Source organism: Protomyctophum parallelum (genome assembly GCF_964188405.1).
Source record: "Protomyctophum parallelum genome assembly, chromosome: 7".
NCBI classification, from domain to species: domain Eukaryota; kingdom Metazoa; phylum Chordata; class Actinopteri; order Myctophiformes; family Myctophidae; genus Protomyctophum; species Protomyctophum parallelum.
The window spans coordinates 43,209,885-43,235,417 of NC_139705.1; the positions used below are offsets into that span (position 1 = coordinate 43,209,885).

The 25,533-nt window shown below is 35.9% G+C and overlaps 1 protein-coding gene across 1 annotated transcript in view; it reads left to right on the plus strand.

Moving 5' to 3' along the window:
- Positions 1-1,240: 1,240 nt before the first annotated feature.
- Positions 1,241-25,533, plus strand: part of LOC310862119 (cadherin-4-like) — a gene marked incomplete at its 5' end in the record, with an annotated part of 78,930 nt that continues 54,637 nt past the window's right edge. Inside the window, 4 exons of the mRNA XM_083769855.1 lie at positions 1,241-1,369; positions 3,011-3,062; positions 3,161-3,194; positions 5,086-5,257. Coding sequence (XP_083625981.1) covers positions 1,241-1,369; positions 3,011-3,062; positions 3,161-3,194; positions 5,086-5,257 — 387 coding nt within the window. The remainder of the gene's footprint in view (positions 1,370-3,010; positions 3,063-3,160; positions 3,195-5,085; positions 5,258-25,533) is intronic.

The window sequence follows — 25,533 nt, forward strand, 5'->3', positions numbered from 1 at the left end:
CTGTTCAATACACTCACCGAGACAGTGGTACAAATGCTCAGCACATTTAAAGGACAACTTTAGTTTTTTTCAACCAAGGTTCATGTTTTAGGTTGTTATTAGAGAAACTAAAAGGTGAAAGTGTTAATTTTCTTTCATTTGCTGCTTTCTTTTGTTTTGGGGATTTTAGCAGTTTTTGACAGGGGGTCGGGGGCATTCGAGCATGGGGCTAAATATGTATTTTTTTTTTTTAATATTATGGCGATTTTTTTTTTTAATTATTTACTATAGTCCTAATAAACCCCAAGAAATTGCATCTGACCACAAAAGATCACGGGATCTATTGAATGTGTCAAACTGACATATTGAGCCTATACACACAGTATAAGCCTTCCCCCAGTAGGCTACCTTCACATTCAGTAGATCCTGTGATCTGCTGTGGCCAGATGTAATTTCCTGGGGTTTATTAGGACTATAGTAAATAATACAAAAATAAATCACCATAAAATGTTGTAAAAAAATACATATTTAGCCCCATGCTCGAATACCCCCGCCCCCCTGTCAAAAAGAGCTAAAATCCCTAAAACGAAAGAAAGCAGTAAATGAAAAATAAAATAAGACTCATCTTTTACTTTCTCTAATAACAACCTAAAACATGAACCTTGGTTGAAAAAAACTAAAGTTGTCCTTTAAGTTGGTTAATGTGTTATCTGTCCGCATAGCATTCTGGCCTCTTCGAGGCACGGTGAAGTCAGTTATAGTCCAATAAATACAAAGCGGAGGCCATTTATTTTAGCAATAACAAGTGGTGGGTGTGTCATATTTTCCCTCCATAAACACTTGATCTGCTACTTTAAGTGTGACAATTGGAGTGACCTCTGGCGAGAGGTACCAGAGAAATAATCACAGTTTCATGATTATCACGATATTACACGTACTGTACATTTATTCACAAAAACTATGGATATATAAAATCATATCTAATATCTAAATTAGAGATTGTATTATATTTTCAACACTATATTTTTTTGTTGGCTTTTTTAGCAGTTGCTGCCTTTCAAAAACACAAATTATATAGTTTATATTGCCACATAATACATACAAAATATGGAAATACAAATAATGGCACTAAAAGTGCCATCCCTACAGTATACATCCCAACGCGTTCCAGGTTATTCACAGCCACAGGTGGTTTGAACACAGGAAACACGTAGCAGGGATCAATTAGTGCTGACCTGGCAGTCCAGAGTGAGATGCGATGATGACCTCCAGGTGTGCTTTAGCGCCGCAGGTCAATGAACCAACAGCAGACTTCATCTCCTCATCGATTGGCTGCCTGTCTGTCAATGTGCGGTCAGACAGCATCACCCGGGCCTGCTCCCAGAACACTGTCTGTCAGGGACCATCCGTGCTAACATGCATGCACACACATGCACATTATGCTCTTCTTGTTGCTCTTTATCTCTCTTTCCCTCACACACGCACACACACACACACACACACACACACACACACACACACACACACACACACACACACACACACACACACACACACACACACACGCACACATGCACGCATGCACGCACCTACAGTACTCTCATATCTGACAGAAAAAAGGAGAAAAAAATGAAAGAAAAACCAAATCAATACAACCCGCTAGAACAGTCGGATCCAATATTCCCACCTACAATAAATGTGTTGCTAAAGTTTGGAGTTGCCCATGAGTTAAATATACACAGCAAAACAACTAGTCTGACTCGATGAGTCCTTATGCTATCAGCACTGTGCACCGTGTAGCATTTTGACCCTTCATTGATTATACATGTGGATGGTTTCCAATTTGTATCGATCACAAAAAGCTACTTTATTTCCCCTCTACTGCCAATAAAGACTTTAACAGTTCATCAATGCAGAGTCAAAGGTCAACCTCACACTAATTCCAAAACTATCATAAAAGGAGTCCTACAAATTCTGCATGATCAATATCTGTTACTGTTTTATCTGTTGCCATTTCTAATGATCAAACCACATTTGCCTTCATTTTCGTCTGCCAACCCACACAGAGTACTTGGTGGGGCGGTTCTTGTATTTTTTTTAATCTGTTACTTACTATTAGGGATGTTAGCTGATACTGATACCGAATACCAATGCCAGAGAATAATATTTATAAGAAAAAAGTACATAAACCGGAAGTCAAGGGTTTGATGTCTAACTCGAGACAAGCATTGACCGTTCGTTCAGCTGCGTTGCATTCTTGACACGTTCGACTATAGGGAACCACGTGGAACATGCAACAAAAGTCTGCGGGTGTTTTCTTTTTATATATATATCGTAGTAGAGTTAATGTGCTTTTAGAGCCACTGACTGCACGTTGAGTGTGTGTGTCTCTGTGTGTGTGTGGAGAGAGGGAGAGAGAAGGGGCGACGGTAGGCCTACGGAGCAGAGCGGAGGTGTTTGGTTAGAGACAGATATCTCGTGTTGTGTTTATAGCAGACTCCTCACTCAAACGTGCACTTGCAGTTTAGGCAACTCGAATGCAAACTCCACATGCCCAAACAGTTTATTACCTGCCATAGTATATGTCAACCCCTTACCCATGTTTCGGATCGGTGGTTAGACTGGCATATTCGCCGATCCCGATATGACCCGATATGACAAAATAAGGGCATATCAGCCGGTGTTCCGATACTGGTATACTATATAATATATGCTGCTATTTTAACTGCCTCATACCACTGTCATTTATTCTTCCTATGCACCCTGTACACATATTATCTTACTCTACTCATAGCAGGAATATCTGGAATAACTAAACTACTACAACGAGTTGATTTTACTGTAATTCTGGAATATTTGAATATCTGACCTGTTGTCCTGTTCCTTCTATCTCTATTCTTCCTCCATTTCCGGAAATCAACAAATGATGGGAGATTGTCTGCCTACTTCTTTACACAAGTTGGAAGCAAAAACTTTAGGATTCAGTGTTTTCCTCACGAAACAACTATTTTGATTTGTTCATTCACTGAAGGGGGATTCAGAACTTTCTCAGAACTTCTGCAGAAGTATACTGAAGCTGAAACGTACTACTTCCATGTCAAGGTTAATGTTCACCTTTTCTGAACAAGGTTGAAAAACACTGCCAGAGTGGACCTTATTGGTTGTTCCTTCATATTCCAAGGTGTGCTGTTCCAGCCAGCAGGGAGCTCCAATAGGTAAACAGATGCTTCCATTGTACTGGGTCAGTAGTTCAAAACCATCTCACTCATCTAAACTATACCATCTCTTCCGACACCCCTTATCCCTACACACACACACACACACACACACACACACACACACACACACACACACACACACACACACACACACACACACACACACACACACACACACACACACACACACACACACACACACATACTAAATAATAATAATAATATAATAAAACTTTATTTGTATAGCACCTTTCATGACATGGAATGCAGCTCAAGTTGCTTTACAGAACAATGGAGAATAAAAGAAAAGCAAGGCAACGACATTAAAAGAAAACCAAGCAGTAATGCAATACAGTGAGGACATGAATAACAAAAAATTAAAATAAAAGATCAATTAAAAGCAATGTTGTAGAAGTGGGTCTTGAGCTGAGCTTTAAAAATGTCTACAGAGGCTGCCTGACGAAGGTACAGTGGGAGCTTGTTCCATGCCGACGGCCCGTAGAAGCAAAAAGCTGCTTCCCCGTATTTTTTAGTTGCCATTTTTTTAGGCAAAGCGAGCAGGCCAGCAGTGGAAGACCTTAGCGGGCGGTTTGGGACATATTTAGGCATGCAGGTAGGAAGGTGCGAGACCATTGAGAGCTTTATAGACAAGTAAAATAATTTTAAAATCAATCCTAAAAACAACCGGAAGCCAGTGCAGTGATGCCAAAACTGGAGTAATATGTTCTCTCATCTTAGTTCTAGTTAAAACTCTGGCTGCTGCATTTTGGACAAGTTGTAATCTGTCAGTTGTTTTCTTAGGCAGTCCTGAAAAAAGTGCATTGCAGTAATCAAGCCGAGAAAAAACAAAGGCGTGGATTAGCGTTTTTGCATCGTCCAAGGACACATAGGCTCTGATTCGTGCAATATTTCTAAGGTGAAAAAAGGCAATCTTGGTAACATGATTAATGTGTGAATTAAAATTCAATTCAGAATCAATAATAACCCCCAGGTTCTTTACTGTACTGTTACTTTCTACAGTCAGGTTGCCAAGTCTGCTTAACCCATTCTGACCGGGCACCCATTTTGGTGTTGGCATCATGTTGTGCTTTAGCTATTGAAAAATAGCAGATCTACAAGCTCATATCGCGCCACCGAGTGGCGCGATACGAGCTTGTAGGTCTGCTATTTTTGAAAAATCGAAGACACTTTTAGAATCTGATCTCAGGTGAGAATGGGTTAATAATGAAACTGTCAGGATGTAATAGACATTTTTAGAATCTGATCTCAGGTCAGAATGGGTTAATATTGATTATTTCTGCTCACTAGAACCGATTATGAGAACTTCTGTCTTATCCTCATTTAGCTTGAGAAAGTTCTCACTCATCCAACATTTGATGCTAGACAGACAGGTAAACAGCGGGTCTAAAGCACAGGGATCATCTGGAGCCACAGAAAGATATAGACAGAAATAGTATGTTAGTATGTAATTACGGGCGCAGGCCCTGATTCCTGACTTACATCGTTCCCCACATGCATGGGAAGGCATCATTCAGCTTGAGAAGTGGTTCGGATGTGACAGGAACTTTGATTGCACTGACTTGATCTGTAAGAACTCATTCACCTGCACAATAGCAACATGAAAAATAGGTGTAAATTATTTGACAGCAAGATACATTCTTAACTATTACAACAAGAGAATTAGAAAACAGAAAACAAATGTATAATGTATACTGTATGTTTACATTACCTCAAAGAGGGCATTTTGATTTGAGAAACAAATGGGATTTTAACAAAGGCTTATGCCCCATCAAGATTCACCTTTAACATCTGTCTATGTACATGTCCGCTTTAGGGGCCTCAACAGACAAGCAATTAAGCCCAGTCATCCATCCCTCTATCCTTAAAGTTCCCCCATATTCTTCCACTGTGATTCTCATTTCCTTTCTGATGGCCTGAGGATATGTGGGACAGAAGGGGAGATGGAGGGAATGGCCCAGGCCAGATGGGATGGGCATCTAATCGTTCTCTTCAATGACTGCCCCTGGACCCAGACCAGCCAGACTAGAGAAACAGAGATGGTGGGTGGATGTGTGTTCTGCGACCATAATGCATTTACTCCAACTGATCTATAGGATCTAAAGACGCTGTCTGTTTAAATGGCCGTATCAAATTGCCTTTATTGTCGTACATCTGTGTTGATTTATTCCGTCTCTATGCAAATTGCCAATGCCCCCACAGTGAACCTGACAGGGTAATGCACTGCAGGAGAGAAGTGGGCTCTCTAGACAAATTATTGGGTTCAAAGATTTAAATGGTGGAAGCCAGGCACTGGTTCTCAAACAGTGTTCCAGGAAGGAAGTTGGGGGGCATGTTTTGATAACTGCTGCGGTTTAGTGTGATAGGACCATTTAAACGTGGTATGAGGGAATCTAAAGCCTTGCGCTGGATGAGATCAATTTTTCCTTCTGAGTCACCTATAGGCCGCACGTTGACCACATTATGGCTATAGTGAGGGATAGAGGTGTAGTGGAGCACTGGGCCTGCAGTACTGCCCAAAATGAGATTTACATTCCACTCTTATATCCAAATGACATTAGGTTCCACAGCTATTCACAGAGTTGCCATCTATCACTCGTACACTCACTGTCAACATAAGGCAACCAATCTGTCTGATCGGTCTCCGTTTGAAAGAGCCTGTGTGGACAGGAGTGTGCCTGAGAAAACAGACAGGCAGATTTATACTTTCTTTTTCTAATCTTTGTAATTATTCTAAACAAAATTTCATCACAAACACAAATAAATCTAGTTTTTTTCCTGTGATGATATTGGCTAATGAAATCGCTTTGAAATCGGCAATGTTTATCCTACACAAAGATGTCTGTCTGTCTGCCTGCCTGCCTGCCTGCGTGCCTCCGTGCGTGTTGATCATTGTATTTTCTCTGATGTTGCCTTCCTATAAAATAAAATCACTCTCTCTCTCTCTCTCTCTCTCTCTCTCTCTCTCTCTCTCTCTCTCTCTCTCTCTTACACCTACACCTGTTTACATGTAGTATCGGACTTTACTCCACCCGGCTATCCTCAGCCTACACCTGTTTACATCTACACCTGTTTACATGAGCTATCCTCACGTTTACATGCAACATGTAAACATATTTTTCATCCATGAGATGAGATCCAAGATGGCGAATTAAACAAACCTATAAACCTGATACAGACAGCCACAGACACACACGTCCTTGTGTTTATTAATATAAGTGTTTATAACCAACCAAAGGGTAAAATAATGCATGTGTGAGTGCGTGCGTGCGTACACAGCTGTGATGATCAACAGTGGATGATCCAATCACTTATCACTCTGAGTTGAACAGGTGACCGGATCCAGTGGGCGGGGCTTTGGATTTAAATAGAAGCGGCCATGTTGTTTCCCAGCATGCTGTTTGGTTAGGGATCCAGGCTGTTTCACTGCATGCTGTCTGGGAGTGAAGCGGTTTGTTCCAAAGTAAGAAGCGTTTGTTTGAGAAACACGGTTTTATCCTTTAACACTAGGAAGTCTAAGCAGCCGTTCTGACCGAATTTGAGATTTCAACGTTTATTTTCTTAGCCCATGGAGTCCAGAGAAAGTTCCCCTTGCATGACTTTGTCTAAATATTCGATTGAAATCATCTCTGTTTTTTTTTCCATTTGAAACGTTTTGTAAATATGATTTTAGGCATATATCTCTTACTCAGTCTGACTATAATCGGCCCAATCGACCGCTCTCCCCCTTTATCCCCCGCTCGTCTTTTGTTTGCGCTGCTTGATAATGGTGTTAATGGTCATTCCCCGACATTTCCTTTTCACTTGATATCGTTTCATAGAGAGCGCCTACACAACCGATTTATATACCAAATGAAAGCCCCAATTCCATAGTTTACATGGTATTTTGAATCTTTTTAAATGAGCAAAAGATGAGCGAGTTATGATTGAAAGAAAGTGGAGAAAAAAAAAGAACACAAACAGAAGGCATTCTTGTTGTTGTTGTTCAAGCCTGCATTCCATGTCCAACGAATTAAATCATATACGTTTGGCTGATTAATTAACTTGGAATTTGTTTATTATTTTGATAAGATAATAGGAATATGAATACAATGATTATTATCATTGTTATTATTATTATTGAATGCTCGGTTACGACCCGACATTTACTTTCCATGAAGCGAGAACGCTTGCCGATGCGCGATACAAAATAAAGTGTTTGAAATAATTCCAACCAGATAGACCTCCCGAACCGCTAAATGTTTTGTCAGTCAAAAGAACAGTTCTTTCTGCAAGCGACGTGGAACGTATGTAGGCCTGCTGCTGTGGATTAATTTGTTCTGGCATATAGGCTCAATATCGCCAGCTCTTTGTCAGTCAAAACTTTCCTTTTTCTCTCTCTCTCCCTCTCAGGGAAGCATGTAAATGTCTATTTAGTGTGCAAGGCTTACATCCGGTCGTGTATCTGTCTGTATGCGCCGATTTCCATACACAATAAATACACGATCCGTATCCTCTCCTCGCCGGATGTTGAATTCACAGTGCTAACGGCCGACAAATGCGATGTTTTTTATTAATTAAACTGATATAACAACATAACGTGGCTAATAATTGTTTATTTGGAATGTACTTTGGCTGGTAATTTAGGTAGATATAACGCGACTCACTTGTATAAGTAATTTACCGCGGACAGACCGCATTTAATGCAATACATTGGCTTTAGTAATGTTGTTAGCTTATAATATTAGCAACTGTAAGCTAACGGCTGGAGGACTACGGACAATCCGGTCAATAACATCATTACACTTAAACATTAATACAATTATGTCATGTTTACATGCCTAGTCAAGCAGTCTGTACATCGCGTGGGGTCACATGTATTAATTACATCGATAACACACAAGAAAAGACAAGTGATCTTTGCTCTTTTGGAAGAAAAAAAAGGACAACAAAAGGCAGCAACACGACACTCTTCCATGGCTATGTTGCAATATAGTAACGGGCAACGGCAAAATATATATTTTTCACATGTATTATTAGTTTTATACATTTTAGGAGTGAAAACATGTGTTAAGAAACATAATATGATTTAATTCGTTGGAAATGGGATGCAGGCTTGAACAATGTCTTCTCCAGCTGGAGAGGGACGATCAGTGGGGGAGAGAGTGGCCAATCAAATCGCACCAAAAACACGGTCCCCCTGACCGTCAGCCGACTGAGTAGTAGTGAATTTTTTTCAGACTTCGTAGTGTTAACACTGTTATTGTTTAGACATTAGAGGATAGGACTGTTTATTGTTTAAACATAAGAGGATTTATAGGACTGTCACACTAAATGGACGACAATGTCAGTAATGTTTGTACTTGTAGGCCTCATTCACACATAAAGAATGCATGTTCTGTTGCCCTGCCTGTGTTTGCTGGCCGCCTCAATGCTTTTCCAATGGGAGGCACATGGTTTGACCAAACACTTGTGTTTGATTCCCCCCCTCCCCTTCATCAAATACAAATGTTTGGTCAAACCATGTGACTTCCATTGGAAGGCGGCCATCAATGTATTTCCAATGGAAGTCACATTGTTTGACCAAACATTTGTATTTGATGGAGGGGAGGGGGACAGAACACAGCCATCAAACAAATGTTTGCTCAAACCATGTGACTTCCATTGGAAAAGCATTGAGGCAGCCATCAAACACAGACACGACAAGACGGCTGTTTTTTAGGTGTGATGGAGGCCTTAGAGAATGAAACGATCATGGTTCCCAACAGTGGTGAAAATAAATCATTACCTTTACTGAAGTTTAGTGTAGAAAATATACTCTATTATTTGGAAACTTAACTACTAGTTACTTTGTAGATTTGTATTATTACTAAACATACCAGCCTACATTGTTCATTTACCACTACAGCCATATTTTGGCCATTTGAAAATGGCTGATTTACAAGCAAGGTACAATGTTTTGTTAAACATTTCAAATGGGACAATCTGCATACTTTTGGTCATTTAAAGTACATTTTGATGCCAAAACTTTTATTTTGACTCAAGTTATATAATGTAGATTTTGAATTTTCCCTCTTTATTTTCCAACATCTTAAAGGGATAATTCACTTTAAAAAACAAACTTTTTGTCGTATCATCTACTCGGGCTTATGTAAACACCACAGACAGTTAAGTTACTTTATTCAGTAATTAGATATTCAATATTCATTTTACTGCCCTGACTCCTTCCTATACAAATCCATTGTAACTTCAAAGTCAATTTAACCATGATAGATTAATCAAACGCTTAACTTCTTTCCTGGTGACTGATGGTGTCCTTCAAATACGCGAGTGGGCCATGCCTTTTCATTTAGCCTACCGTTCTTATTTATTTTTTAATAATTTTGGAAAATGCCCTTCAGAAGGAGGCCGGAACAGACTAAAGCATCAAAAATAAATAAGAACGGTAGGCTAAATGAAAAGCCACGGCCCCCTCACGTATTTGAAAGACAGTCACCAGAAAAAAGTTTGGGTGTTTTCAATCTATCATGGTTAAAATAGAGTTTAAAGTTACAATGGTTTGTATAGGAAGGGAGGGGGCAGCTAAAATTAATATCAAATAACTAAATACTGAATCAAGCAACTTAAAAGCTGTCTGATGTGTTCACATAAGCCTGAGTAGAGAATAAAGGGAAATATGAAATATCCCTTTAATATTATATGAATTTTACAATGTATGAAATGTTTTTATGTATGTGTCTTACAGGTTAATCATGTGACCTTGGATGGGGTCATCAGGAGATGGCTGGTATTGGTAAAGGAGTGTTTACTCGGCTGAGCTGAAACGTATAACGGTGTCAACGAACGCTCTTCCTGAGATTACGAGGCGAACGGTGCTCGGGACGTATGTGCCATACAACCTTCGTGGCTTTATTAATACCGGCTATCTTCAACCGAGCGACGGAAGGCCCCCCACGGTACGTACCTGGATTACATGTGGCTGTAGTACAGGGTTCCCCAATTAATTTTCCTCAAGGGCAAAAAAGGGCAAAAAAATACATTTATTATTTTAACTCTTCCAGCGGCCACAAGGTGGCCCGCGGGCCGTCTATTGGGGAACCCTGCAGTAGTAGAAACTAGGGCTGTGTCACCATTACATGTTAAGTTGACCATTCATTTGTCACACATATGAATACAAAGTTTACATTTCTGTATGGCTTTTAGGCTTCATAAAATTCATTTATACTTTGCCAAAAAATACACTTCACCCCTTTTGCAACCAAATCTTAGTTTAATTATGTTTGTGAGATAAACACTTTACTGAGGTTTACATCAAAGTGTCCATGATGTCTTAAAAATGTCTATCTGCTGTATAGTTTATATTTAGTTTATATTTGACTGTATTAATGTTACAATGAAGGTTATTTAAAAATGTGTTTAAGTCAGAAATTGAGGAGACTTCTCTTATCCACGGATGATTACAACTTTTATTCCAATTAAATATAATTTTTGTAAGCCTCTCTTCTGGCAGTTGGGTAAGGCGATTCCATAACGTGATCATCTCACATCTCTGCCTTGTCAGGCAGCTTTCCCAACCTGAGTCTGCCATCGCGCAAATTCCAGATTTTCACCAGATGAGTTTATAGTACAGGCAGACTCCACATACTAGAGCATGTCTGAAATAAGTGTCAAAGCTGAAATCAACATGTAAATATGAAATAAATGCTTAAACGTGTAGCTAGGTGTAATGTTAAAAGACCACAAGTGAACCTTTCAAGCCTGTTTTCTCAACTCGCTGTTTCTCTGCAAGACATTACTCTATAACCCATATCTCCAACTGGTGGGTCAAACTGAACATAACCAATATGTCAATTTGAAGCTATGATTCTCTGCTTTCATATATTTCATATTGTGTGTGTACCAAGGTGCAAATTCCCAAAAGACAATTTGTTTATTTACTTGTGTAGTGAAAAAAACAGAACAATAAAACAAATACAAATAATTACACACATATCGTGAAATAGCATGCGCTCCAAGATGATGGACTACAACCTTTCGCTTTTCCGATATTCTCACCTTTTTTTTCAAATCATCTGAAATCGTGAAAAATTAGTACAGCAGATAATAGGAACGATCTTTCACTTGGTGATACAAGCGTGAAATTTGGCATGAACATGCCTCTGGGTCACCTCTTTAACTTTTTTAACCGAGCCAACGAAAAATCCAATATGGCGGTCATCTTTCAAGATGGCCGCCAAATAAAAAAGGCCTTTTGTGGCAGTTCTGGACAACCATGGGTGCGGCCGACTCGAGACCGGGCACTGCACTCCCTGTGGGTGTGTGGAACGTGTGTGTCGAATTTGAAGTCGGTGGGGCGACCGGTTCTCGAGTTACGTGGATTACAGATGTACACACGCACACAAAATTTGTGCAATATAGCAGATCATTGGAACGGTTGTTCGCTTGGGGATACAAGCGTGACATTTGTCATGAACTCTTTAACTTTTTTTTAACCGAGCCATCCAAGAATCCAATATGTCGGTGCTATTTCAAGATGACCGCCACATCTAAATGTTAGCCTATGTCTACATTTCTTACACATTTTAGGAAAAATGTCACCATTATAGATAGAGTTTTTTTATTATTTTTTTAATATTTTTTAAATATTCTTTATATTCTTTTTTTCTTTTTTTGTTATTTTTAGTTTTCATACTGAAAATGGTAGCATGCTAATGCTAACTTAATGCTAACATGGTAGCATGCTAATGCTAACATGCTCATGCTAACATGATAATGCCAACATGCCAATGCTAACATGCAGCATGCTAGTACTGGCATGCTGCTAATGCTAACATGCTAATGCTAACATGCATCAACATCAGCATGTTAGCATGTTAGTGCTAGCATGTTAGCATTAGCATGTTAGCATTAACAGCATGTTAGCACTAGCATGCTAGCAGGTTAGCATGTTAACATTCATGTTAGCATTAGCAGCATGTCAGTACTAGCATGTTGGCATGTTGCATGTTAGCATTAGCATGTTGACATTATCATGTTAACATGTTAGCACTAGCATGTTAGCATTAGCATGTTAGCATTATCATGTTAGCATGCTATGTTAGCATGCTAACATATTACCATGTTAGCATTATTATGTTAGCATTAGCATGCTACCATGTTAGCATTAGCATGCTACCATTTTCAGTATGAAAACTAAAAACAATAAAAAATAAATATAAAGAATAAAAAAAATCTATCTATAATGTTGAAATGTTTCCTAAAATTTGTAAGAAATGTAGACATAGGCTAACATTTAGATGTGGCGGCCATCTTGAAATAGCACCGCCATATTGGATTATTGGATGGCTCGGTTAAAAAAGTTAAAGAGTTGACCCAGAGGCATGTTCATGCCAAATTTCACGCTTGTATCACCAAGTGAAAGGTTCTCTCACAATATGGCTGTTAGCCGCTGTACTATAACCTACTTATTTTAATGATTTTGTCGTGGGAGGTCGGCAAGTGTACATTTAAAAATATTTAGCAAATTTGACAGTTAGCTTTGTGATTTATTCTTTTAAATACTGTTATTGCCTACAGCGTAAATTGTGAAATTACTATTGTTGAAATGTAATGAATGTGATTGCTGTTGGACCTGTAAATTACAACAAAACAAACTAAAGCACTGGTGTGGTTCTTCCTGGTTTACCAGAACGGGGTTCAACTCCCTGCAGTGCCCTGCTCAATGTGTTGTATTTACATGATTTATCACCGCATGCGCTCCGAGACGATGGACTATAGCCTGTCGCTTTCCCGTGATTTTCACCTTTTTTTTTCAAATCCTCCGAAATCGTAAAAAATAGTTTTTTAATTCTGGGAATAATAAGAGGTAATGGAAGTTACATGTATGGTGTGTGCGATATGATGGCATTCTTACTGTTGAAAGAAATGTAAATTAATGTGATTGCTGTTGGACCTGTAAATTACAACAAAACTAAGGCCCTGGTTGTGGTACTTCCTGGTTTACCAGAACGGGGTTCAACTCCCTGCGGTGCCCTGCTCAATTTGTTGTATTTAAATGGTTTACTTTTTATATTGTGTTGCCGTTTCATAGATGATAACCCCCAGGTTCTCTACTGTGTTTGTACTCCATACAGTTATGGTACCAAGTCTATTTATTAAGTGACAAGCCCGAAGGGACTCTTGATCCCTTATTGTGTCTGTTTTTCTCTTCTCCGTGCTGTCGAGTTTTCGCGAAACTTGGCAATATGGTAGAGGGCCATGCCAAACGGTGAGGACGCGAAGCCCACTACCATTGGCCAAAGGGTGGTACTATAGCACTAAAACTGAAAATGCAAACTTTAAACGGGAAAAGCTCAGGAACCGTTTTACCGTGAGCAATAGAACTTTGATACACATGTGTGACGAACAACTTTCGTGTTCATGGTTTCGGAAGTCAAGCCAGTTTTCACGATTTGAGGATTTAAAAAAAAGGTGAAAATCACAGAAAGCGACAGGCATCGTATCAGAGTGCATGCTATAGGGTGCCATTTTTCACGATTTCGGAGGAATTGAAAAAAGGTGAAAATCACAGAAAGCGACAGGCTATAGTCCATCGTCTCGGAGCACATGCTATAGGGTGCCATTTTTCACGATTTCTGAGAATTTGGAAAAAAAGGTGAAAACATCTGAAAAGCGACAGGCTATAGTCCATCGTATCGGAGTGCATGCTATGGGGTGACATTTTTCACGATTTTGGAGGAATTGAAAAAAAGGTGAAAATCACGGAAAAGCATTATAAATGTCTCAAATTTGAAAGCACTAACAAAAACTACAAAACATTTCAAAGTAAAACGTTCCAGCATGTGTCTCCACAGTAAGCTGAATAATAAAACGTGTGAATGGAGTTTCTAGGTGAAAGTGATTTTTTGACGTGCCAAAATCTGCCATTGAGCCCCATGTTAAAAGTCTCAAATTTGAAAGCACTATATTTCTAAAACTATGACACCTTTCAAAGATTCCTTTTCAGGCAAAAATGTCCCCCGTAAGATGAACGTAAGTAGGCTAGAATGGGGTTGCTAGGTGTAAGTATGTAGGCTTCTCTGTTGTTAGAAAAACATGCTAATGTTTCTCATCCTCCGCAACACCCATTCTCATACACCACTATACTTTTAAGTATGTTGCGGTAGAGAGAACGTCATCATTTTGGACCATGGGCTATAGCCCATATCGTACGGCATACTATAGCATGCCGTTTTTCATAATTTTTGAGGATTTGAAAAAAATGAAAAAAACGATGGGTTATAGCCCATCGTTTTTTGAATTTCTGGATTTTTTGTATCCTCGTTTTTCATCATTTGTGACAATGGGCCATAGCCCATATCGTACGGCATACTATAGCACGCCGTTTTTCATTTTTGAGGATTTAAAAGAAATAAAAAAATTAAAAAAACGATGGGTTATAGCCCATCGTTTTTTGATTATTTTGTTTTATCCTCGTTTTTCATCATTTTGGACCATGGGCTATAGCCCATATCGTACGGCATACTATAGCACTCCGTTTTTCATCATTTTTGAGGATTTGAAAAAAATTCAAAAAACATGGGTTATAGCCCATCGTTTTTTTTATGTTTAATAAAAAAAAGTTACCTCGTTTTTCATCATTTTTGAACATGGGCTATAGCCCATACCATAGCACGCCGTTTTTCAATTTTTTTGAGGATTTGAAAAAAACCAAAAAACAAAACAAACATGGGTTTTTGCCCATCGTTTTTTTAAATTTTTTAATTATTTTTTTTTACATCGTTTTTCATCATTTTTGAACATGGGCTATAGCCCCTATCGTACAGCATGCGGGAACTATAGCATGCCGTTTTTCATCATTTTTGAGGATTTGAAAAAAAATCAAAAATTCAAAAGACATGGGTTATATATAGCCCATCGTTTTTTGAATTTTTGAAAAAAAAATTACCTCGTTTTTCATCATTTTTGAACATGGGCTATAGCCTATACCGTACGGCATACTATAGCACGCCGTTTTTCAAAAATGTTGAGGATTTGAAAAAAAAAAAAAAAAAAAAAAAACATGGGTTATAACCCATCGTTTTTTTAATTTTTGAAAAATAAATTATCCTCGTTTTTCATAATTTTTGACCATGGGCTATAGCCCCTACCGTACGGCATACTATAGCACGCCGTTTTTCATCATTTTTGAGGATTTGAAAAAAAATCAACAATTCAAAAAACATGGGTTATAGCCCATCGTTCTTTGAATTTTTGAAAAAAAAAAATATCCTCGTTTTTCATCATTTTTGACCATGGGCTATAGCCCCTACCGTACGGCCTACTATAGCACGCCGTTTTTCATAGTTTTTGAGGATTTGAAAAAAATATCTAAAATTCAAAAGACATGGGTTATAGCCCATCGTTTTTTTAATTTTTGAAAAAAAACATTAACCTTGTTTTTCATCATTTTTGAACATGGGTTATAGCCCATCGTTCTTTGAATTTTTGAAAAAAGAATTTATCCTCGTTTTTCATCATTTTTGACCATGGGCATGGGTAGCCCCTACCGTACGGCCTACTATAGCACGCCGTTTTTCATCATTTTTGAGGATTTGAAAAAAAATCAAAAATTTAAAAAACATGGGTTATAGCCCATAGTTTTTTTAATTAAAAAAAAAAGAAAATTACCTTGTTTTTCATTATTTTTGAGTATTTGAAAAAAAATCAAAAATTCAAAAAACATGGGTTAATGCCCATCGTTTTTTGAATTTTAGATTTTTTTTAAATCCTCGTTTTTCATCATTTTTGACCATGGGCTATAGCCCATACCGTACGGCATACTATAGCACGCCGTTTTTCATCATTATTGAGGATTTGAAAAAAAATCAAAAATTCAAAAAATATGGGTTATAGCCCATCGTTTTTTGAATTTCTGAAAAAAAAAATCCTCGTTTTTCATCATTTTTGACCATGGGCTATAGCCCATACCGTACGGCATACTATAGCACGCCGTTTATCATAATTTTTGAGGATTTGAAAAAAAATCTAAAATTAAAAAAACATGGGTTATAGCCCATCGTTTTTTGAATTTTTGAATTTTTTTTGTATCCTCGTTTTTCATCATTTTTTACCATGGGCTATAGCCCATACCGTACGGCATACTATAGCACGCCGTTTTTCATCATTTTTGAGGAATTGAAAAAAATTAAAAAGAAATGGGCTATAGCCCATCGTTTTTCATCATTTTTGAGGATTTGAAAAAATATCAAAAATTCAAAAAACATGGGTTATAGCCCATCGTTTTTTGAATTTAAAAAAAAAAAAATCCTCGTTTTTCATCATTTTTGACCATGGGCTATAGCCCATACCGTACGGCATACTATAGCACGCCGTTTATCATAATTTTTTGAGGATTTGAACTAAAATCTAAAATTAAAAAAACATGGGTTATAGCCCATCGTTTTTTGAATTTTTGATTATTTTTTTTTATCCTCGTTTTTCATCATTTTTGACCATGGGCTATAGCCCCTACCGTACGGCATACTATAGCACGCCGTTTTTCATCATTTTTGAGGATTTGAAAAAAATTAAAAATTAAAAAAACATGGGTTATATAGCCCATCGTTTTTTGAATTTTTGAAAAAAAAGAAATCCTCGTTTTTCATCATTTTTGAGGATTTGAAAAAAAAATTAAATTAAAAAAACATGGGTTATAGCCCATCGTTTTTTGAATTTTTGATTTTTTTTGTATCCTCGTTTTTCATCATTTTTGAGGATTTGAAAAAAAATCAAAAATTCAAAAAACATGGGTTATAGCCCATCGTTTTTTGAATTTTTGAAAAAAAGAATTAACCTCGTTTTTCATCATTTTTGAACATGGGCTATAGCCCATACCGTACGGCTTACTATAGCACGCCGTTTTTCATCATTTTTGAGCATTTGAAAAAAAATCAAAAATTCAAAAAACATGGGTTATAGCCCATCGTTTTTTGAATTTTTGAAAAAAAAAAAAAATCCTCGTTTTTCATCATTTTTTACCATGGGCTATAGCCCCTACCGTACGGCTTACTATAGCACGCCATTTTTCATCATTTTTGAGGATTTGAAAAAAATGAAAAATTCAAAAAACATGGGTTATAGCCCATTGTTTTTTGAATTTTAGATTTTTTTTTGTATCCTCGTTTTTCATCATTTTTGACCATGGGCTATAGCCCCTACCGTACGGCATACTATAGCATGCCGTTTTTCATCATTTTTGAGGATTTGAAAAAAATTAAAAATTAAAAAAAAACATGGGTTATAGCCCATTGTTTTTTTAATTTTTGAATTTTTTTTGTATCCTCGTTTTTCATCATTTTTGACCATGGGCTATAGCCCATACCGTACGGCATACTATAGCACGCCGTTTTTCATCATTTTTGAGGATTTGAAAAAAATAAAAAATAAAAAAAACATGGGTTATAGCCCATCGTTTTTTGAATTTTTGATTTTTTTTGTATCCTCGTTTTTCATCATTTTTGACCATGGGCTATAGCCCATACCGTACGGCATACTATAGCACGCCGTTTTTCATCATTTTTGAGGATTTGAAAAAATATCAAAAATTCAAAAAACATGGGTTATAGCCCATCGTTTTTTGAATTTTTGAAGAAAAAAAAAATCCTCGTTTTTCATCATTTTTGACCATGGGCTATAGCCCATACCGTACGGCATACTATAGCACGCCGTTTTTCATAATTTTTGAGGATTTGAAAAAAAATAAAAAATTCAAAAAACATGGGTTATAGCCCATTGTCTTTTGAATTTTTGATTTTTTTTTGTATCCTCGTTTTTCATCATTTTTGACCATGGGCTATAGCCCCTACCGTACGGCATACTATAGCATGCCGTTTTTCATCATTTTTGAGGATTTGAAAAAAATGAAAAATTCAAAAAAAAACATGGGTTATAGCCCATTGTTTTTTGAATTTTTGAATTTTCTTTGTATCCTCGTTTTTCATCATTTTTGACCATGGGCTATAGCCCATACCGTACGGCATACTATAGCACGCCGTTTTTCATCATTTTTGAGGATTTGATTTTTTTTTTTCCATAAACATGGGTTATAGCCCATCGTTTTTTTAATTTTTGATTATTTTTTTTTATCCTCGTTTTTCATCATTTTTGACCATGGGCTATAGCCCATACCGTACGGCATACTATAGCACGCCGTTTTTCATCATTTTTGAGGATTTGAAAAAAATGAAAAATTCAAAAAAAAACATGGGTTATAGCCCATTGTTTTTTGAATTTTTGAATTTTCTTTGTATCCTCGTTTTTCATCATTTTTGACCATGGGCTATAGCCCATACCGTACGGCATACTATAGCACGCCGTTTTTCATCATTTTTGAGGATTTGAATTTTTTTTTTCCATAAACATGGGTTATAGCCCATCGTTTTTTTAATTTTTGATTATTTTTTTTTATCCTCGTTTTTCATCATTTTTGACCATGGGCTATAGCCCCTACCGTACGGCATACTATAGCATGCCGTTTTTCATCATTTTTGAGGATTTGAAAAAAATGAAAAATTCAAAAAAAACATGGGTTATAGCCCATTGTTTTTTGAATTTTTGAATTTTTTTTGTATCCTCGTTTTTCATCATTTTTGACCATGGGCTATAGCCCATACCGTACGGCATACTATAGCACGCCGTTTTTCATAATTTTTGAGGATTTGAAAAAAAATGAAAAATTCAAAAAACATGGGTTATAGCCCATTGTTTTTTGAATTTTTGATTTTTTTTTGTATCCTCGTTTTTCATCATTTTTGACCATGGGCTATAGCCCCTACCGTACGGCATACTATAGCACGCCGTTTTTCATCATTTTTGAGGATTTGAAAAAAATAAAAATTAAAAAAACATGGGTTATAGCCCATCGTTTTTTGAATTTTTGATTCTTTTTGTATCCTCGTTTTTCATCATTTTTGACCATGGGCTATAGCCCATACCGTACGGCATACTATAGCACGCGGTTTTTCATCATTTTTGAGGATTTGAAAAAATATCAAAAATTCAAAAAACATGGGTTATAGCCCATCGTTTTTTGAATTTTTGAAGAAAAAAAAAATCCTCGTTTTTCATAATTTTTGACCATGGGCTATAGCCCATACCGTACGGCATACTATAGCACGCCGTTTTTCATCATTTTTGAGGATTTGAAAAAAAATCAAAAATTAAAAAAACATGGGTTATAGCCCATAGTTTTTTTAATTTTTGATTATTCTTTTTTATCCTCGTTTTTCATCATTTTTGACCATGGGCTATAGCCCCTACCGTACGGCATACTATAGCACGCCGTTTTTCATCATTTTTGAGGATTTGAAAAAAAATAAAAAATTCAAAAAACATGGGTTATAGCCCATTGTCTTTTGAATTTTTGATTTTTTTTTGTATCCTCGTTTTTCATCATTTTTGACCATGGGCTATAGCCCCTACCGTACGGCATACTATAGCATGCCGTTTTTCATCATTTTTGAGGATTTGAAAAAAATGAAAAATTAAAAAAAAAACATGGGTTATAGCCCATTGTTTTTTGAATTTTTGAATTTTCTTTGTATCCTCGTTTTTCATCATTTTTGACCATGGGCTATAGCCCATACCGTACGGCATACTATAGCACGCCGTTTTTCATCATTTTTGAGGATTTGAATTTTTTTTTTCCATAAACATGGGTTATAGCCCATCGTTTTTTTAATTTTTGATTATTTTTTTTTATCCTCGTTTTTCATCATTTTTGACCATGGGCTATAGCCCCTACCGTACGGCATACTATAGCATGCCGTTTTTCATCATTTTTGAGGATTTGAAAAAAATGAAAAATTCAAAAAAAACATGGGTTATAGCCCATTGTTTTTTGAATTTTTGAATTTTTTTTGTATCCTCGTTTTTCATCATTTTTGACCATGGGCTATAGCCCATACCGTACGGCATACTATAGCACGCCGTTTTTCATCTTTTTTGAGGATTTGAAAAAAAATCAAAAATTCAAAAAACATGGGTTATAGCCCATCGTTTTTTGAATTTTTGAAGAAAAAAAAAATCCTCGTTTTTCATCATTTTTGACCATGGGCTATAGCCCATACCGTACGGCATACTATAGCACGCCGTTTTTCATAATTTTTGAGGATTTGAAAAAAAATGAAAAATTCAAAAAACATGGGTTATAGCCCATTGTTTTTTGAATTTTTGATATTTTTTTGTATCCTCGTTTTTCATCATTTTTGACCATGGGCTATAGCCCCTACCGTACGGCATACTATAGCATGCCGTTTTTCATAATTTTTGAGGATTTGAAAAAAATTAAAAATAAAAAAAAAACATGGGTTATAGCCCATTGTTTTTTGAATTTTTGAAAATTTTTTGTATCCTCGTTTTTCATCATTTTTGACCATGGGCTATAGCCCATACCGTACGGCATACTATAGCACGCCGTTTTTCATCATTTTTGAGGATTTGAAAAAAAATAAAAATTAAAAAAACATGGGTTATAGCCCATCGTTTTTTGAATTTTTGATTCTTTTTGTATCCTCGTTTTTCATCATTTTTGACCATGGGCTATAGCCCATACCGTACGGCATACTATAGCACGCGGTTTTTCATCATTTTTGAGGATTTGAAAAAATATCAAAAATTCAAAAAACATGGGTTATAGCCCATCGTTTTTTGAATTTTTGAAGAAAAAAAAAATCCTCGTTTTTCATAATTTTTGACCATGGGCTATAGCCCATACCGTACGGCATACTATAGCACGCCGTTTTTCATCATTTTTGAGGATTTGAAAAAAAATCTAAAATTAAAAAAACATGGGTTATAGCCCATAGTTTTTTTAATTTTTGATTATTCTTTTTTATCCTCGTTTTTCATCATTTTTGACCATGGGCTATAGCCCCTACCGTACGGCATACTATAGCATGCCGTTTTTCATCATTTTTGAGGATTTGAAAAAAATTAAAAATTAAAAAAACATGGGTTATAGCCCATTGTTTTTTGAATTTTTGATTTTTTTTTGTATCCTCGTTTTTCATCATTTTTGACCATGGGCTATAGCCCCTACCGTACGGCATACTATAGCATGCCGTTTTTCATCATTTTTGAGGATTTGAAAAAAATTAAAAATTAAAAAAAACATGGGTTATAGCCCATTGTTTTTTTAATTTTTGAATTTTTTTTGTATCCTCGTTTTTCATCATTTTTGACCATGGGCTATAGTCCATACCGTACGGCATACTATAGCACGCCGTTTTTCATCATTTTTGAGGATTTGAAAAAAAAAAAAAAATTAAAAAACATGGGCTATAGCCCATCGTTTTTTGAATTTTTGAAAAAAAATGTATCCTCGTTTTTCATCATTTTTGACCATGGGCTATAGCCCATACCGTACGGCATACTATAGCACGCCGTTTTTCATCATTTTTGAGGATTTGAAAAAAATGAAAAATTCAAAAAAAACATGGGTTATAGCCCATTGTTTTTTGAATTTTTGAATTTTTTTTGTATCCTCGTTTTTCATCATTTTTGACCATGGGCTATAGCCCATACCGTACGGCATACTATAGCACGCCGTTTTTCATCATTTTTGAGGATTTGAAAAAAATTAAAAATTAAAAAAACATGGGTTATAGCCCATCGTTTTTTGAATTTTTGATTTTTTTTGTATCCTCGTTTTTCATCATTTTTGACCATGGGCTATAGCCCATACCGTACGGCATACTATAGCATGCCGTTTTTCATCATTTTTGAGGATTTGAAAAAAATGAAAAATTCAAAAAACATGGGTTATAGCCCATTGTTTTTTGAATTTTTGATTTTTTTTTGTATCCTCGTTTTTCATCATTTTTGACCATGGGCTATAGCCCCTACCGTACGGCATACTATAGCATGCCGTTTTTCATAATTTTTGAGGATTTGAAAAAAAATCAAAAATTAAAAAAACATGGGTTATAGCCCATCGTTTTTTGAATTTTTGATTATTCTTTTTTATCCTCATTTTTCATCATTTTTGACCATGGGCTATAGCCCCTACCGTACGGCATACTATAGCACGCAGTTTTTCATCATTTTTGAGGATTTGAAAAAAGTGAAACATTTAAAAAAACATGGGTTATAGCCCATCGTTTTTTCAATTAAAAAAAAAGAAAATTACCTAGTTTTTCATCATTTTTGAGTATTTGAAAAAAAATGAAAAATTCCATAAACAAGGGTTATAGCCCATCGTTTTTTGAATTTTTGATTTTTTTTTTTTATCCTCGTTTTTCATCATTTTTGACTATGGGCTATAGCCCCTACCGTACGGCATACTATAGCACGCCGTTTTTCATAATTTTTGAGGATTTGAAAAAAATTAAAAATAAAAAAAAACATGGGTTATAGCCCATCGTTTTTTGAATTTTTGATTTTTTTTGTATCCTCGTTTTTCATCATTTTTGACCATGGGCTATAGCCCATACCGTACGGCATACTATAGCACGCCGTTTTTCATCATTTTTGAGGATTTGAAAAAATATCAAAAATTCAAAAAACATGGGTTATAGCCCATCGTTTTTTGAATTTTTGAAGAAAAAAAAAATCCTCGTTTTTCATCATTTTTGACCATGGGCTATAGCCCATACCGTACGGCATACTATAGCACGCCGTTTTTCATAATTTTTGAGGATTTGAAAAAAAATCAAAAATTAAAAAAACATGGGTTATAGCCCATTGTTTTTTGAATTTTTGATTTTTTTTTGTATCCTCGTTTTTCATCATTTTTGACCATGGGCTATAGCCCCTACCGTACGGCATACTATAGCATGCCGTTTTTCATCATTTTTGAGGATTTGAAAAAAATTAAAAATTAAAAAAAAACATGGGTTATAGCCCATTGTTTTTTGAATTTTTGAATTTTTTTTGTATCCTCGTTTTTCATAATTTTTGACCATGGGCTATAGCCCATACCGTACGGCATACTATAGCACGCCGTTTTTCATCATTTTTGAGGATTTGAATTTTTTTTTCCCCCATAAACATGGGTTATAGCCCATCGTTTTTTAAATTTTTGATTATTTTTTTTTATCCTCGTTTTTCATCATTTTTGACCATGGGCTATAGCCCCTACCGTACGGCATACTATAGCATGCCGTTTTTCATCATTTTTGAGGATTTGAAAAAAAAAATCAAAAATTCAAAAGACATAGGTTATAGCCCATCGTTTTTTGAATTTTAGAATTTTTTTTGTATCCTCGTTTTTCATCATTTTTGACCATGGGCTATAGCCCATACCATACGGCATACTATAGCACGCCGTTTTTCATCATTTTTGAGGATTTGAATTTTTTTTTTCCCCATAAACATGGGTTATAGCCCATCGTTTTTTAAATTTTTGATTATTTTTTTTTATCCTCGTTTTTCATCATTTTTGACCATGGGCTATAGCCCCTACCGTACGGCATACTATAGCATGCCGTTTTTCATCATTTTTGAGGATTTGAAAAAAATGAAAAATTAAAAAAAAACATGGGTTATAGCCCATTGTTTTTTGAATTTTTGAAATTTTTTTGTATCCTCGTTTTTCATCATTTTTGACCATGGGCTATAGCCCATACCGTACGGCATACTATAGCACGCCGTTTTTCATCTTTTTTGAGGATTTGAAAAAAAATCAAAAATTCAAAAAACATGGGTTATAGCCCATCGTTTTTTGAATTTTTGAAGAAAAAAAAAATCCTCGTTTTTCATCATTTTTGACCATGGGCTATAGCCCATACCGTACGGCATACTATAGCACGCCGTTTTTCATAATTTTTGAGGATTTGAAAAAAAATGAAAAATTCAAAAAACATGGGTTATAGCCCATTGTTTTTTGAATTTTTGATTTTTTTTTGTATCCTCGTTTTTCATCATTTTTGACCATGGGCTATAGCCCCTACCGTACGGCATACTATAGCATGCCGTTTTTCATAATTTTTGAGGATTTGAAAAAAATTAAAAATTAAAAAAAAACATGGGTTATAGCCCATTGTTTTTTGAATTTTTGAATTTTTTTTGTATCCTCGTTTTTCATCATTTTTGACCATGGGCTATAGCCCATACCGTACGGCATACTATAGCACGCCGTTTTTCATCATTTTTGAGGATTTGAAAAAAGTGAAACATTTAAAAAAACATGGGTTATAGCCCATCGTTTTTTCAATTAAAAAAAAAGAAAATTACCTAGTTTTTCATCATTTTTGAGTATTTGAAAAAAAATGAAAAATTCCATAAACAAGGGTTATAGCCCATCGTTTTTTGAATTTTTGATTTTTTTTTTTTATCCTCGTTTTTCATCATTTTTGACTATGGGCTATAGCCCCTACCGTACGGCATACTATAGCACGCCGTTTTTCATAATTTTTGAGGATTTGAAAAAAATTAAAAATAAAAAAAAACATGGGTTATAGCCCATCGTTTTTTGAATTTTTGATTTTTTTTGTATCCTCGTTTTTCATCATTTTTGACCATGGGCTATAGCCCATACCGTACGGCATACTATAGCACGCCGTTTTTCATCATTTTTGAGGATTTGAAAAAATATCAAAAATTCAAAAAACATGGGTTATAGCCCATCGTTTTTTGAATTTTTGAAGAAAAAAAAAATCCTCGTTTTTCATCATTTTTGACCATGGGCTATAGCCCATACCGTACGGCATACTATAGCACGCCGTTTTTCATAATTTTTGAGGATTTGAAAAAAAATCAAAAATTAAAAAAACATGGGTTATAGCCCATTGTTTTTTGAATTTTTGATTTTTTTTTGTATCCTCGTTTTTCATCATTTTTGACCATGGGCTATAGCCCCTACCGTACGGCATACTATAGCATGCCGTTTTTCATCATTTTTGAGGATTTGAAAAAAATTAAAAATTAAAAAAAAACATGGGTTATAGCCCATTGTTTTTTGAATTTTTGAATTTTTTTTGTATCCTCGTTTTTCATAATTTTTGACCATGGGCTATAGCCCATACCGTACGGCATACTATAGCACGCCGTTTTTCATCATTTTTGAGGATTTGAATTTTTTTTTCCCCCATAAACATGGGTTATAGCCCATCGTTTTTTAAATTTTTGATTATTTTTTTTTATCCTCGTTTTTCATCATTTTTGACCATGGGCTATAGCCCCTACCGTACGGCATACTATAGCATGCCGTTTTTCATCATTTTTGAGGATTTGAAAAAAAAAATCAAAAATTCAAAAGACATAGGTTATAGCCCATCGTTTTTTGAATTTTAGAATTTTTTTTGTATCCTCGTTTTTCATCATTTTTGACCATGGGCTATAGCCCATACCATACGGCATA